The 17,364-nt window shown below is 31.4% G+C and overlaps 2 protein-coding genes and 3 non-coding genes across 5 annotated transcripts; 1 reads left to right on the forward strand and 4 right to left on the reverse strand.

The window, feature by feature from the left end:
* Window positions 1-1,479: 1,479 nt before the first annotated feature.
* LOC118061900 (protein S-acyltransferase 21-like) lies at window positions 1,480-6,564 on the forward strand. Its single transcript, XM_035075519.2, is given in 11 exon segments — window positions 1,480-1,854; window positions 2,584-2,697; window positions 2,806-2,926; window positions 3,341-3,537; window positions 3,872-3,940; window positions 4,027-4,098; window positions 4,236-4,364; window positions 4,664-4,714; window positions 4,716-4,745; window positions 4,831-5,037; window positions 5,381-6,564. Coding segments are annotated over 11 exon segments (1,953 nt in total). The 5' UTR covers window positions 1,480-1,809; the 3' UTR covers window positions 6,299-6,564.
* Window positions 6,565-6,793: 229 nt separating this feature from the next.
* Window positions 6,794-6,865, reverse strand: TRNAD-GUC (transfer RNA aspartic acid (anticodon GUC)). The gene has a single exon. It is a non-coding gene; the product is annotated as a tRNA-Asp (tRNA).
* Window positions 6,866-9,420: 2,555 nt separating this feature from the next.
* TRNAD-GUC (transfer RNA aspartic acid (anticodon GUC)) lies at window positions 9,421-9,492 on the reverse strand. Its single transcript has one exon. It is a non-coding gene; the product is annotated as a tRNA-Asp (tRNA).
* Window positions 9,493-10,636: 1,144 nt separating this feature from the next.
* Window positions 10,637-12,327, reverse strand: LOC118061899 (putative F-box protein At4g09190). Its single transcript, XM_035075518.2, has one exon. It carries the CDS (start codon window positions 12,251-12,253, stop codon window positions 11,072-11,074), a length of 1,182 nt encoding a protein of 393 aa, XP_034931409.1. The 5' UTR covers window positions 12,254-12,327; the 3' UTR covers window positions 10,637-11,071.
* A 4,458-nt stretch (window positions 12,328-16,785) lies between these two features.
* TRNAD-GUC (transfer RNA aspartic acid (anticodon GUC)) lies at window positions 16,786-16,857 on the reverse strand. Its single transcript has one exon. It is a non-coding gene; the product is annotated as a tRNA-Asp (tRNA).
* Window positions 16,858-17,364: the final 507 nt, after the last annotated feature.

Raw genomic sequence — 17,364 nt, forward strand, 5'->3', positions numbered from 1 at the left:
CAGGTTTGAAACTTGAAAATTGCTGAAGTTTTATCAGAAACAATATAATCACTGTATTAAACTTGAAAATTGATGAAGAATGAACTAATGCCATTGCTACATTTTCAAGGGAGTTAAATTAACATTTTTCATGGATGAATAATCTATAATGAAAATGAAAAGTGGAGAGTGCCCGCTAAGATTAAAGAAATAATTACAAGACTTGACGTGAAAGCCTTCGGAATCATAAAACAATGGAATCTTTTTTGGGTCAAAATCTTAACGTTTTGTAATTAAAGTGTTATTCAAAATATATTTTTTGAAAAATTAATATTTTTTAGATAGTTTTATAATTTTAATATATTAATGTTAGAAAAATTATTAAAAACAATTTAAATAAATTTTCAATAAAAAAATAAATTTACAAAAACATCAACATTCACTCTATCATGCTAAATAAACACAACATGTATAGATTATATTTGGGAAACACGTTTGGAAATTGTGTCCTTTCAATTTTATTTTAATTTTTGTTAAAAATTATTTTTTTTATATTTTTAGATCATTTTGATGTGTTGATTTTAAAAATAATTTTTTAAAAATAAAAAATATTATTTTAATATATTATTGAACAAAAAATATTTTAAACTATAATCACTGCCGCAATCTTCGAATAGACCCCTACATTATTAGTTTAACAACTGTTTAATGGTCTTTCGCAGCGTATTATTTAGCTCTACATCCAACATGCCATTTAAATTTTTTAATGTAAGTTTTTAAATTAATTGTTTTAGTGTTTTTAAATAATTTTAATATATAATATGAAAAATAAATTTTAAAAAATAAAAAAATAATATTATTTTAATATATTTACAAACAAAAATTATTTTAAAAAATCATCTCTATATAAAAAAAAATAGTTATTTAATTTCACACTATCGTCTTACATGCTTCTTCATTTCTATAGGTTTGGGGCTGATTCATAATTCTAGCATTATTTAGAGATTGAAAAATAAAACTATGAGGATAAGAAAAAAGATCTAACGTTAGATATCCCTTCTAGTTGTTGATTTTTTTTTTAATATATACATTAGTTTGTTTTTTACTACCTCGGTTCTTATTTTAATAGGAGAATTATTTATGCAAAAGATCGTGGAAGTTACTCTAAGTTCAAGCTTCATCAAAATTTCATTATCAAATAAAAAAGAAAAAAGAATTCATAATGAATCAACTTTTAGTTGGTGTTATTGTCATAAAGAATGATATACATTAAGGCTAATATATTTATTAGGGAAGGCAAGAAGGGAAAAACTTTGTAGATTTTGGCAAAAGAAAAAAAGAAGAAGAAAAACATACAGTTGCAGTATTTATTTTAAAAAAATAAATAAGAGCATGTTCTTGCAAATTATGGATTTTCAATGACCCAAACTGCAAAAAAAGAAATACAGTTGCAGTATTTATTTTAAAAAAAGAATCGCTGCACAAAATACGGTGTTGGAAAATAAAAATAAATAAAAACACATTTTCATACTCGAAGTTTAGTCCAGTTCAGTCCTATACTTTGAAAGAAATTCCCCTCCTCCTCCACCTTCAAGTGCTTCTGTCTCCACAAAACCTAAGAAAGCTCTAATTTTTCTTCACCATTTTGAAACCCATTTTTACTTCACTAAACTACACTAGAATATAAAAGAAATGCAACAGTTTTGAAAATGATTCTCTGATTTTTTTACACATAGATTTACATAATGTGTTTAGTCACAGCTATTGAAAATGGTGGGCTTAGAGTGTAGGCGGTTTTGATTGGCAAATCTGAATTGGGTTTTTGAAATAATGGCCAGGCGTCATGGATGGCAATTCCCTGTTCATACTTTTCAAGTACATTTCTTTCCTTCTTTCCTTTTACATTTTCTCAGCTTTTTTGGGTTTTGTTTTTAGTTATAGTTTTAGGGATTTTGGTTTTTTAGTTAGTTAAGTCAATTTATATCTGTTTCTAATTATGGACTGATGGGCTTTATTTTTTTTGCTTTTTCCCCATTAAATAACTATGGTAGAAGGATTTTGCTTTGACATGACAGTAACCTAAAAAAGATTTGTATCTATTTCTACTTTGGGGTGGTGTCCAAGTTTGAGTGTAAAGTTTCGTTAATGATGGCTTGGTTTATGAGATAAATGGGCATTTAAAATTTTGATTTTGAGCCAGATGGTTGTTGTTATAGGGCTTAATTTAGTTGAGATGGCGTGATGTGACCTTGCGTTAGTGTAATTTGCGTAATCTGTTTCAACTTATGATCCATGTTGCCCATTTTATAAGAAAAGCAAAGTGAATCTAGTCAAGGAGGGACCTACTTGAGTTGTTGTGATAACAAAACAAAGTCAAATGCCGCTAGTTAAAGTTCATATGACCTGAATGTAGATAGTGATTGGTAGTATTTTGCAAACTGTTGATGGTATGGACAGGGTATTCATGCTTGTGTTCTGTTATATGAGTTTTAAGATCTTTGGTTCTGTATCCTGGGGAGATTTGTGAATAAATTGGATGGAGTCATGCATTGCTGTTTTCTTCAAAAATTAATGTACTGATGTTGAACTTTTCATGGTGCACAGATTGTGGCTGTAACAGTTTTCTTCCTGCTTTCTGTTGCATTCTATTCCTTTTTTGCTCCCTTCCTTGGGAAGCACATCTATGAATATGTGGCTATTGGTGTTTATTCTGTCTCGGTGAGCATGATTACTCCCTATCTTGTTTTCTTTGATAACTGATTTGAATCTTTGTTTTGGGCTTCTGTCACCTTATTGCTTTTGCCCTCTTTTCTGATTAATTCTCAGGCGCTCTCTGTATTTATTCTTTATGTACGATGCACTGCAATTGATCCGGCTGATCCTGGAATTCTGCTAGAAGCTGATGAGACAGCAGGCCATAAATCAGAAAATGACACATATCTTCCTGGTTTGTCTACTTACCATGTAGTTCTCTAACTAGAAAATCTATGAATTGCAAATTTAGATTGGAGTCAACCATTTGATTGGTAATGTATAACAAGGTTAATGAAACATGAAGCAGTAGCATGTGCCTCCTGGACCATTAGAATGGAAACTTGATTTTGCATTCTGAAATTTATTCAGGAATGCTGATGATCATGCTATTGTGTCTAAAGTCTAACCTGAAAGTTCCTTTAGTCTTTTTGGCTTCTCTAAATTTGTCTCGGCCAATGACTGATGCAGGTGAGCAATTGCTCAGCCTTTGTATTGAAAGGAACAAATTGTCCATTGTGGAGTTATGAAACTTTTATCAAGAATATAAACTTTTTCATTAACGTTTTTATTTTTAAAAACAAAATCATAAAATCTTCATGGTCATCAGGAAATTCTGCTGAAGAACCTAGCAAGACAAGGTTAAAAAATGGAGGAAAATCCAATAAATACGGTTCAAGTTGGTGTTCAAGACTTGGAGGTTTCTTTTGCTGTTTTCTTGTGAAACAAGATTGCCGAAAAGATGAAGATATTCTACAGAAAGAATCTGGAGAGGAGGCTTTGTTCTGTACACTTTGCAATGCTGAGGTACGTGATTATTCCATAAGGTTTTATTTTGATTGCCTGAGATAGTGTTCCCTTTTATTTAGAAACTCCCAGCCTTCAGAAAACGGGTTTGCCCACAAACTATGCACAAACAAAAATTAGAAGCAAGAGGAAAAATACAGGTGAAAAGAAGAAGGAAAGATGTCGAACAGTCAAGTCACAATAGCTGGTTGAGTTAGTTGCCCACAGTTGAAGAATTATTAGGTTAATGCCAGGGAAGAGTAACATTTTGTGGGAGTGTGTGTATTCCTTTGCCGTCCACAATTTTTTTTTCCAGTAAAGCTTCCAATATCATGGTGCTGATTTTTTTTTCTAGGTACGCAAATTCAGCAAACATTGCAGAAGTTGTGACAAATGCGTTGATGGATTTGATCATCACTGCCGGGTGAGTTTTGGATGCTCATCCTTGTCCTTTCAGATCCTTTTTGCTTTTGCAATACTGGCTGATGAAGTATCTGTTCTATGATGCAGTGGTTGAACAATTGTGTAGGGAAGAAAAATTACATCACATTTGTTTCCCTTATGGCAACAAGCCTTGTCTGGGTAAAATTTCAGATATTATTTGTGATTCTTTGTTTTGTTATTTTTCTTACACCACGATTTACTTGTATTAGATATGTTCCCCAGATTCAAACAAAATACGCTTCTCATATTCATCTACCTTTGTGCATTGCTGTCAGCTTATTGTTGAATTCGGAGTTGGTGTTGCTGTCCTTATTCAATGCTTTGTGGATAGAAAGGGTATGGATCATCAAATAATGGAGAAACTTGGCATTGGATTCTCGCGCCCCCCCTTTGCGACAGTTGTGGTATGTTTCCCAATTTCTTTGTTTGTAGATATAAGATGTGTATATAAATATAATATTTTGATTATGTTGATTGGAATGGAACTTTAAATCTTATAAAAAAAATAATTAATTGCCGCTTAGTTTGGGAAAATTGGGTTATGTATTTTCCATTGTTTTGCTTGTGTTCTGTAAATATATGTATGATTTGGAATTTCTTAGGGGTTGAACTGGAGTATGCTATGGCTTTCACCACGATAAAGTTTCTCGTTGTCAATGCTTTTCCTTTATATTCTATGATGTTAACTTGATAATGGATACAGGCCCTGTGCACATTTGTATCTTTGCTTGCTACTGTGCCTCTGGGGGAGCTATTTTTTTTTCCATTTGATTCTGATTCGAAAGGTGTGTTCATAAATAGCCTTGCCTCCTCTTTTACCATGTTTGCCTCTATGTAAAATGCAATTGGTGAAATACTTTATCATTGCAGGGTATCACAACATACGAGTATGTAGTTGCCATGAGAACTCAGAGTGAACCACCTGGACCATCTGTTGATGGAGGAGAGCAGCAAAGCTTGCCAACTTCGCCAACCAGTTCTGCTGTTACTACAGTGAGCAGAAGAAGCTCTATAGGAATGAGTTTGCAATATAAAGGTTCTTGGTGTACCCCTCCAAGAATCTTCATGGACCATCAGGTACCACATCTGTCCGAATCAAGTTATCAAGAAAAGTTGGTGTCGCCTATGTTAAATAAGAGTAGTTTAATGCTTCCTAGTTCTCATAAGTACCACATGAAACTATGACTAAGAAAATTGTCTCTGAAAAGGTAAATTTCAACTGCAATTATTATTCCTTGCTTATTGTTCGATCAACAAGGAACTTAGACATAATGAAGGTAGAATTTGATTACTTTTGGCTATAATTCGCTATGTGCATTGCATGTAGTAATTACATCCTTTGCAATTTTGGATTCTCTTTCCTTAACTCTTTAACAAAATGGGGGTGGAATTTGATTAGTTTTGGGTCTTTAACAAGCAGGATGAAATTATTCCACATTTGGAGCCAGGACGCCTACCATCTACAGTTGATCCAGATACAGTTCAGGAAGCTGACAGAGCCAAAAAGTTACCACAGCGTCCAGTTCGAATCAGTGCATGGAAACTTGCGAAATTGGATTCCAGTGAGGCTCTTAAAGCAGGTGCAAAGGCTAGAGCATCATCATCTGTTCTACGACCCATAGGTTCTCGATATAACCTTTATGATGCTGATAAGTTATCCAGTAGCAATGTTAGTGGAAGGAGCAGTCCGATCAGTACTGATCAAGGGTTTCAAAATAAAAACGATAGAGCAGTGGTGACAGGTCTATCTCCTTCCAGGACTAACTCATATCCAGCCAGCAATGCTAGCAGGGATGACATTGAGTCATGCCGTCAGAGTCGTGGCAACTTTAGCAGTGCTAATGTCTCCAACCTTGCCACATCTCCACTACAACAGCAAACTTCAAACAGAGACCACTTGAACCCCATTTATCAGACATCAACAGATCAACCTCCTTGGACAGCAAGACAAATTGAACTAAATGGGAATCCTCTTCGTGAGAATGTGGCCCAAATTCCTCTGAGAAGAAACTTAGGTGTAGCTGAGAATATGAGAACAGCAGTTTATTGGGATCCAGAAGCTGGACGCTTTGTCTCTTCTTCAAGAGGTGCTGGTTCTTCGTCTCAGGTTCGAGGAACAGAGCTTTTGTACAAAGATCAATCTATATTTTTTGGTGGCCCTCTTGTCAGCGAGCTGCTAAGCAGAGGGACAAGAACTGGTACTTCACTGGCTCCGAGCCAGGATAGAGGATCTACCTCAAGTCATTATCAGCAAGGCAGGTCACAGAGGGGTGACCAACTTCATGTGTTTGTTCCAAGCGATTCTCAACAAAACCAGTATTCATCTAGGTCTCCTTAGAGCACTAAAATGAGGGAATAGTGATTTGTTTTTGCTGATGCATAGAGTGGGGTTCTGTACATTAAACTTTCCCCTTTTGTCATTCTAGAGCAGTTTTTTTACCGCTTTCTAGTGCTATAAAAGATGCATCCGCTCTTGCTAACCTCCATAATTAATGCAATCGCCAAAGAACATAGGGTTTACATCAACATTTTTGGCTTGTAACTTGTGTAGACTTGATAGTTATTGATAATGGTATTCACAAGTTTGTTTTTGTTTTGAATCAATGGGTGGTTAATGGTCATGCACTGCTCCTGCTTTGGATGAAAAGGGCCAAGGTCAAGGCGGCGGGCTAACCACCTATGCCGGGCTTTGTTTTCCAAAACCCAAAAGCAGGCACCACTCCTGCTTTGGATGTAAATGGCCAAGGTCAAGGCGGCAGGCTAAGTCCACCTCTGCCGGGCTTCATTTTCCAAAACGGAAAAGCAGGAGAAAAGAAGCCCAAAAATGAAAAATCGCCGTTGCCGGGGATCGAACCCGGGTCACCCGCGTGACAGGCGGGAATACTCACCACTATACTACAACGACCTGGTTGAATTCTTGCCGCTGCATATAATATAATATAGGTTAATCTAACATCAATTCACCTATTAATTTTAATCTTTAATCGCCTAGCCAATAGCTGATTGAGAACTTCTAATTAGAGAATTCTCCTTACCTTAGATATCTTCCATGATTGAAAGAGTCATCACCTTGTCTGTCCGTAATTGACTTTCATACCCAAAAGAAGGCTTAGCCTCCATGCAACAGCTCCACATTAATTAGCTCAGGAATTCAATGATTGGAAACCAGCAAAAGAGAGACACTGCACAAACATACCGCCGGCCGGCCTCACAGACAATCAAAACATTTGTAGCACGCTGCTTCTTCTTCTCATCTAGTGCCACTTGAAGTAGACACTCATAAAACAATCAAGGGAACTTTCTTCTTTGAGTCTCATCTTTAATATATCCAAGAAAGAAGCACGTTTAAATATGTAACCCTTTCATAATTTCTAAACTGGAAAATATTCGTTGGCCAGTTCTTGCTTGTAAACCTACCTCCGGCCAGTACCACTGATGATGTGAACCTCCCCGTCTCGTTTTCTCCTCTTGCACATATTGTTTGTTGGCATCAACGTTTGATGGATTTGACGCAAGACTTAAGAGGAGTAATGCAGTTGATGGTAGCTAGGGTACGTAGGAATGAAAGGAATGCAGACATTAAGATTGTGTTTGGTTAATTAGTGTTTCCTAACAGAATATAAAATACAAGAAGAAAAAGGTTTGGCTAGAAAAAAGATAGAGACAGAAACATCAAAATAATTATATCCAGGATGATTTTTTATCATTTCAAAAAAGGATGGACATGTAGATCAAAGCTTGTAACTATATGTGTAAATATGCTTAGTTTATCACAACAAAGTTGTAATTAAAAAATAATTTATATGGATTAGTAGTTTATTATCACGAAAGCATGATAAATAAAAAATATCTAAGGAAGAATTAAAAACTAAAATTTATGTATACATGTTTAAATCTAGAAATTCAAGACAAAATAAATCTTAAATCAACTATACTTAAATTAAAATAAAAACAAAACTTTTAAATACTTAAATTAAAATAAAAACAAAACTTTCTATTTAAAGTACTTTAAAATAATGAACTTCTTGTTATTGTTGTCAATAATAAATCATTTATTTTTAAAATATTATTACTCCTCACTTGTACAACTAAAATGTATGCAATATGCCTCTCAATATTCTAATAATATCATCTTGGTTTAGATTCTAAATCAAGATCTTTGAACCAAAAAATATGAAACTCAAATAGTTTTTGGTAAAATAAACTCAAGCTCTAAATTTAGAAGGAAAATTAAAGCATAAAATGAGAATAAAACACTCAAATATAAGATGAGGAAGAGTATTTAAAAATCTAAAAGATTCTTGGATTAAACTCTTTCTTCTTCCTTCTCCTTTAGTGAATTTTAAAAGTTAAAATGTTGAAGAATTAATAAGAATTAATTCCAATATTTATCAACCTTTAATTAACCATCATAAATTAAAAATTAAATCTAGAAAAACTAAAAACAATTTAAAATTAATTTTTTATTCACTCATAATTTATGAATTTCCAACCGGACATGTTTCTTCCATTCCAACAATCTTTGTCTTTATTATCTCAAGAAAACCACTAGAAAACTTGGCCATTTTCTTCTCCTCTAGCTTCATATTGAACATGCGCAACTTATTCTTTCGACTGTGATTATGAGCCTTTCACCATCAAAGAAAATAGCATGAGCCCTCTTGATAACCCTTCAACCTTTTTCTCGACACTAGATATTCACACCATGGACGTTTCGGACGCATGGTGTTGAGCTTAGCTTCTTCTTTCCACAATATCAAATGTTATAATATCATCGAAGTCCATGGACCACTGCAAAATTCCATTCAAGTACACTGCTCGGTCACATTTTCTCCATGAGTTTTCCTGGCATTTGAATTTCTTCTCTATAAATAGAAACCTAACTTGAATTCAGGCACGAGTTGATCGTGGTAATTGCACAGAGCCTCAGACATCGAAACCGGACAGCAGATTTGGTTGGCATATGCATAAAAAGGATGTCTGCATGCGACAAGATCCTCACGAAGTCATGAAGGATCCGAAGAATCTTTAATTTCTATACACACACATGCATGACACGCTACTAGTTGTTAGGTTAGGAAATTAAAGAAGCCGCAGCGCCACAAATCAAATGAAGGATCCGAAGAATCTTCGTTGCTTCAAACATCATCCCTGCATATATTTGTTTTTTAAAAAATCATTCTCTAAACCCTTACATTGAAAAAAAGAAAAAGAAAAGAAAGACAAATCATAAAATATTTTAAAAATAAAAAAACGATAAATTAATTGTATTTTTTAAAAAAGACATAAAGGTGTTTTGTCACATTTTACCCTAAGAAAAAAAATAATGCTATCAACACTAATGGGCTTAATAATTAACTATGAATGGGTCAAGTATCATTCTGTGGATGCAAGAGGTCCGTGGTATTTTCCGAATTGCTAACCCAGAGAAAAGAAGAAACACAAAAAATTGATAACAGACGCCGTTGCCGGGGATCGAACCCGGGTCACCCGCGTGACAGGCGGGAATACTCACCACTATACTACAACGACTTGATTGGTTACGTTACCTTCAGTGATTTCAATTTATAAGGCCATAAGAATTGTGGTTTCATTGAGATTGAAAATTTAATAATATAGACATAGTTCTATGCATAATTAATTTGAAAAAATAACAAAAATTAAAATTTTAAGGGCTATAGTTTTCTTCATTGAGAAAAAAATATAGGTTTATCCAATAAACATAAATGATTTCTTCATTGTCATTTATATTTGATTTGATTGAATATTTAATATTAAAGAAACATGAGTTAAGTTTAACTAATTTATTTAATATCAAATAGGGTTAATAGATTGCTTTTAAAAAATACAACAATTAATTACTATTGTTGTATAAAAAACAAACAAAAAACCTAAAAATTACAATATAAAAAAATATAGAAGAAAACTAATGATTATAAAAAAGATGAGCTAATTAATTAAACTCAAAATCAATATAGGCTTACAAGATATGCTAAGATTAGTCTTGATAAATGATAAATACTTTGCATACATTTTTTTAATGAAACTAAGCTTCTATTTAAGATAATTTAAAATGCACGTGCTCTCACATATATGTGTACATAAATGATTTCTTCATTGTCGTTTGTGTCTGATTTGATCAAATAATATTTAATATTAAAAAAACATGAAATAAATTTAACTAATTTATTTAATATCCAATAGGGTGAATAGATTGCTTTTGAAACTACAACAACTAATTACTATTGTTGAATAAAAAACATACATAAAACTTAAAAATTACAATATATAAAAAATTATAGAAGAAAAATAATGATTATAAAAGAGATGAGCTAATTAATTAAACTCAAAATAAATATAGGTTTATAAGATATGCTAAGATTAGTCTTGATAAATGATAAATACTTTGCATATGTGTTTAATTAAACCAAGCTCTTATTTAAGACAATTTAAAATACGCGTGCGTGCGTATACATATATATATATACACGTACATGGTATGAAACAAAGCTCCTATTTAAAATAATTTATTATATATGCGCCCACACGAACATATAGAATATAGAATATACAAGGTTTGAAATCAAATAATGATATCTAAACAATATTAGAATTTGTATTCAATTGGAATGAAGATCTAATATTTAATCCAATATATAATATTTAAAAGGGTGAATAGATTGCTTTCAAAACAACAAGTAATCACTATTGCTATATAACAAGCTCGAGCTTTATCATGGGTCTTAGAAATATAAAGAAACATAAAATAATTAAAATAGGAAGATATGCTTTGAAGCAAATAAGTCTTGACAAGTGATAAGTACTCTTCGCATACCTGGTCAATGAAACCAAGTTCCTGTTCAAGCCTCCTCACATTACGGACACAGATACATAGAAGACAAAGTAAACATTATAAATAGTCTTATTGAACACTATGAAATATGAAATCCTGTCATGATTTCTCAACCGCAAAATATTGATTGGATCAGGGTATACCTTCTTGCTCCTGTCTCTACTTTCTGTCGGCCACAAGCCATTACTTCCTTAACAGCTAAGGAATTGTAGAAGAATATTCTGGATTGAACCTCAACATACCTTCTTGCTCCTGGCTCTACTTTCTGGCGACCCTGCCTCGTTTTCTTTTCTTGCACTTGTTGTTTATCGGCATCGCAGTCGGAAGGACTGGGAGAGAAGCAGTTCTTGAAGGATCGCTGCTGTTGATCAGAGGAGCCAAGGTAGGGTTGAAAGGAACATACACGGTAGTACTGTCATCCATTGTATTCCTTGGTAACCTGCCCATTTCCGTCCACCGATCTTGTTTCAAATTGAACAGCCGCAATAATTTCTTTTTTGGCCCACAATTCAGAACAAGCCTCTCACCATCAAAGAAAATGGGTTGAGCCACTCTTGATAACCCTTTGATCTTGTTCCTGACAAGCCCCCACTTGTTGTTTTCATAATCAAGAAGAGTCCACATCATAATTTGTCTCTTGAAAACACATACCACATAAAGAAAACCATCCGCAGCTCCGAACCATGAATAATCTTGGTAGTTAAGCCATGCTAGTCGCAGTTCTGGAGGCATACCGATGAGTGTAGCTTCTTCTTTCTCTACATTAAACGCAACAATATCACCGAAGGCCCTAAACCAGTGCACATGTCCATTCAAGTACACTGCTTGACCTCTCAACTTGTAAAAATGAGGCTGCATAGGAATTAAATGTCTCAAGAACAGCTTGCATGTAGATTGTCTCCATGAGCTTTCACTTGAATCGAATATCTTAAAGCCATAAGCATCTTCATCTTGTGGCATGTTCAAGATCTGTTCTCTGTAAACATGAACTAACTTGAATTCAAGCGAAGAGCAACCAATTGGGTCATAAGCTAAACCTAAATCACATTTAGCGCCATATGGGGTTTCAAGTGCTGGTATAGTCTGGATTCTATCAGGTAAAATAGGGTTACAAACAGAAAGACTAGAATCAGAGAGACCTAGAACAAGGCCATTGCAAGAAGCTATGATCTGAGAATTTATGGGAACAACTTTAGGATTATTGTGGATATTTGGTTTTGAATGAAAAGAACAGAAGAGCATCTTATCTGCACTCCTACCTGTAAACCGAAGAAGACCATGTACCTCATCAGGGTTTGATCGAAGAGCATGACTGGTAGCAAACCTAGGATCCGACACAAGTTGATCGTAGTACTTGCTCAGACATCTAAATCGGACAGCAGATTTGGCTGGCAAACATAAAAGGATGTCGCTGACAAGATCCTCACAGAGTCTCTCCATACATCAATTCTTACTGTTACAGGTTGTGTAGGTGTTTTTGGAATCTGTCTGTCTGAGAGAGAGGAAGATTTAGTGCTTTTACTTGTTGGGCTAAAATACTAAGTAATAGCATGTCTGTGAGGATCGAAGAGGTTGGTTTTACAAGTTTTTTTTTTATTATTTTTAAATGTATTAAAATAATATATTTTTTATTTTTAAAATTTTATTTTTAATATTAACATATAAAAAAATCGAAAAAAATAAAAAAAATAATTTATAAAAAAAATATAATTTTTTGAAAAAGATTAAACGGTAAAGCCAAACAGGATAGCCCCAAACTTTTGCCTGCTTGAAACTCCATTGTTGTGTATTCTTCAAGCTAAAATTTATTTAATGATGGTTATTGTACTTATTTAGTAAGGAAAACTAAATTGCTGGCTCTGATGAATTTTCATGTATCTTACCATGTACACAGATAGGAATTTTATTAATGACCAGCTAAATATAAAATATTGAATTTATTTTATTTTCAAGAAATTTATATATTAACTATATATAAATATAAATAAAAACAATAATTTAATATGAATATGATGAATACCGATTTAAACTAACCTGAACATATATAATTTTTTTGAAAAGTTATATTGCCTGATATATAATAGATAATGAATGAATATTATTAAATATGATCAGAAATTAAGCTAACGCCAAATTATATACATTTGTATGCAATAGATTTATTTGCAGAACATTACATTTTTTTTTATTACAATATAATATAATATAGATATAATACACATATATAACTATTTATAATCTCATCATTTAATACAGATTCCCTCAAATATATGTGTTACTTTTTTAAATTTATATTAAATAATAAATAGTAATGAATATCAAAAACTTAATAGATAATATATAATTATCTAAATTTTTTACTGGTTAAGTAATAAATAACATATAGATAAAATATAAACATTATGTAATTTACAAGTAATAAGATAAGGAATTTTTTTTTTTAATTTTTCAAGAAATATAACACAAACATTATTGTCTATTTACTTTGATCTTCTCTGTTTTGACCAGCCTCTCGAATTAATCTTTTTCCTTGTTTAGGCTTTATCTTTGTGGCTTATAAAAAAAAAAAATCTTGAGACAATAGAAGATTTAGATTTTTTTGGAAGAGAATTTCATGATTAAGAAAAAAGGTTGATTCCTTTCCTCTTTTTAAGAAAAAAAAATGAGTGTCTAATGTATTCATATATCCAAAGATTTTCCTAGCTAGGATCGAACTATATTTCTCTTGTCCTAATCTAAGATAATAAATGCCTGTTTGATATTGTGAATGTAGATTAAGTATAAAGTAGATGTTTAGTAATCCTTTCAAAATCATAGTTTTGATTAAACTAAATTTTGATGATTTTTCATAAACATGTTTTGATAATATAATGCCAAACGTAGCCTAATTAAGCTAGCAACTCTTATAGAATTTTTGTAATAGAAGGAAGAAAACTTTTTGTAACAACTTTTAATTTTATATATATATAAACTCAATTAAATAATATTATTGTTCTATCTCAATTTAAATATGAATTTTAAATGATATCTTGATAAATTAATATTTTTTATATAATTTCGAGGGTATTAATAATTTATTGAGGTTGAACTATAATAAAATTTCATTGTCAGATATTTTTCTAGTTTTTTTTTTCTTTTATTTAATTTAGGTTTTGTAGAATGAATGCAATACAGAAGAGAAGAAGTAGGAGAAATGGAGGACTATATATTTGGATGGAAGATATAAATTTTGTTTGTTGGTGGGGATTAATTGGAGGAAATTTGGAAGCATGTAGTGTCCTTAATTTGTAAAGGAAACCATCGAAAACTATATATTTGGTTCGCAGCTTTCTTCATGTTAAGTGGCTATGGAGTTTAGAGAGAACTTTAAATATGATCTTATTCTCTTCTATGGGATTTTTAAGTAAGAAAATGAAAAGTCTTACATAATTAATTTATAAATTTAATTATTAGTAATTGAATAACTTTTTGATTTAATGAAAAATGATTTTCTTTTCAATCAAATGGGTTTTAGAGTTTTTGTTTATATACCCTTACTTAATTATTAACAATTCCAACAAGATTACCATAAAATAAATATTATTTTATTTTTAGAATGTATTTAATTTGATTCTAAAAATAACTTTTTTAAAATTTTCATAATTAACTTGAAAATGAAAATTCTTATATAATTAATTTCGCAATTTAATTATTAGTAATTGAATAACTTTTAATTTAATGAAAAATGATTTTCTTTTCAATCAAATGGATTAGATTTTTTTTTATTTATATACCCTTACTTAATTAACAATTATAACAAGATTACCATAAAATAAATATTATTTTAATTTTAGAATGTATTTAATTTAATTATAAAAATAACCTTTTTTAATTTTCATAATTATACACGTGCAAAGCATGCAGGGGAAGCCCCCCTCAGCATTTTATTGGTATATATCAAAGGCATTGTAGTTGGAAAAAATAATAAAAAAGCTAGAAAAATACACTAACATGTAACTTTTACCAACAAAATTAACCTAGCGATAAAGTTCATCCATAATATATCAATGAAAATAATATCTCGATATATACCAAATGAATTACAAAAAATATTACAGTGAAACTAAAAAAACAAATCATATAATGATGCGACACTTTTTACCAACAAATGATTGATGGAATACCCAACATAATAATTATATCAATAAATTCATTGGTAATATTTAATTTATGACATGATGATCAACCCCTCCTCTCCCCCTCTTCCATGCCTCTTTCTTCCTTAAGTATTTTTTCTGCAACAAATAGTCACCCCTTTCATTCTCAACACAATTCAAGTTCCTGCAACAAATTCGACTATCACAATTCACAACACTTTGTTTGTCAATATCTATTTTCTAATTCAAATTTTATCAAGGATTCTTCATTTTAAATAAGCAAATCTATCATTTTTTTTATTTGAACATAATTTTAAAATGTTATTTTTTTTTGCATATTTTTATAGTATATCTATTTTTACATGTTATGATTTGTTTTAAATATTGTAAAATTATATATTTTTTAATAAATTGATGAAGCTTATGTGTCAAATTTTTTATTTCAGTGTTTTGCGATGAAATAAATAATAACTTATTTAATGAGTTTGTTTTATATTTTCTCAATTTTATTGCCAAGCTGTAATTTTTAGTAGAAATTCAAATTTATGTAGATATATAATTGATAATAAATTAAGAGAACTATTAAAATAGATTGAATAAAATCAAGTTAAACCAATATTTTTAGAGATTTATTTAGTAACATAGTTAATTAATACATGTTGTCATTATTATTTAAATAATTTTAATATAAATAATTGAATAATTTAATATAGATAATAGATTGCGTTTGATTAGTATTTTAAAATTAAAAAAAATAGAAAATATGTTTGGTTAGAGAAATATAAATCTATTTTAAAAACAGTAATGAATTTTTATTGTTTAAAGATATGTCTATTTTATCTTCTTTTTTTTTGTTTGTATTCCAAGATATATAGTAAATAAAGATTATCTAGATTGCGGATAGCCAACCAAAGTCATCCCTAGACCACTTGCAAACCTGCCCCATATCTTCTTCTGTAGCTTCATGTTGAACATGAGCAATTTATTCTTCTTTGGACTCCGATCATAAGCCTTTCACCATCGAAGAAAATGGGAAGAGCTCGATAACCCTTCAACCTTTTTTCTTGGCACCATCCCACTTTCTTGTTTTCATAATCAACGGGGACCCACATCTGAATTCCTTCTCTCTCTGGAACATATATGGGATTTCTTCTCTGTAAATAAAAGAGAACTTGAATTCAGTCGAAGAGAAAACGTATTGGAAGAACAAAATAGTATGCTCTCAGACACGAGTTGATCGTGGAACTTGCTCAGACATAGGATGTCGGCGACAAGGTCCTCACATAGTCTCCCCATATATATTTCTAATTTTCTATACATACACATAACACACTAGTTGTTAGGTTAGGAATTTAAAGAAGCCGCCGTCCCACATATTAAATAAAGGATCTGAAGGATTTTGGTTGCTTCAAACATATCACTCCTGCATGCGCAAGAGTAAGGGTAATTTTCTTATTAAAAAAAAAATCATCCCCTAAACCCTTACATTGAAATAAAGAAGAAGAGGAAACATAAAAAAAATTAAAAAATTAAAAATTAAAAATAAAGAAGAAGAGGAAACATAAAAAAAATTAAAAATTAAAAGCAAAAAACAGAAACTAATTGTTATTTTTTAAATAAAAAAACATAAAGGTGCTTTGTCACATTTTACCCTTAGGAAAAAGAAAAAAAAGAAAAAAAAAACTGATGATGCTAGCAACAATAATGGGCTTAATAATTAACTATGAATGGTTCAAGTGTAATGTTGTGGGTGTAAATTGTCCGTGGGCCGGCGAGGCCTTATTTTCCGAATTGCAAACCCAGAGAAAAGAAGAAATACAAAAACTTGGTAAAGTACGCCGTTGCCGGGGATCGAACCCGGGTCACCCGCGTGACAGGCGGGAATACTCACCACTATACTACAACGACTTGGTTGATTTCGTTTCCCTCAATTACAAAAATAATAGTAAATAAATAGCCTATCTCAAGTTCACGGCCGGAGATGAGGAGGGAGTCTTTCCGTTCTTATAAAATTCCAGTCGATCTAACATCTGATTATAATTATAGAAAAACCATCCCAATTAGTGATTGGATTTGATTGATTCATAAGAATTGTGGTGCTATTTAATTGAGATTCAAGATTTGGTAATGTAGACATGGTTCTATGCATAATTAATTTGAAAAAAAAGAAACTAAAATTTTAAGGGTTATAGTTTTCTTCCTCGAGAAAGAATACAAGTAGTCCAATATAGGTATGTAAACAATATCTTCATGGCATTTGCATCCAATTAGATCGGATATCTAATATTAAATTAATTTTTAAAAAAACTTGAGTTTAACTAATTTATTAATTAGTACCCAATAAGAAAATAATATCAAATAGGTGAATAAATTGCTTTTAAAACTAAACCCAATATCATTTCTTTTGATCATCTT

This window comes from Populus alba, chromosome 5 (assembly GCF_005239225.2).
Source record: "Populus alba chromosome 5, ASM523922v2, whole genome shotgun sequence".
Taxonomy (NCBI): Eukaryota; Viridiplantae; Streptophyta; class Magnoliopsida; order Malpighiales; family Salicaceae; genus Populus; species Populus alba.

Excerpts from the sequence above, each read along its gene's own strand:
- LOC118061899 (XM_035075518.2), bottom strand. The coding sequence starts at position 12,253 with ATGGAGAGACTCTGTGAGGATCTTGTCAGCGACATCCTTTTATGTTTG.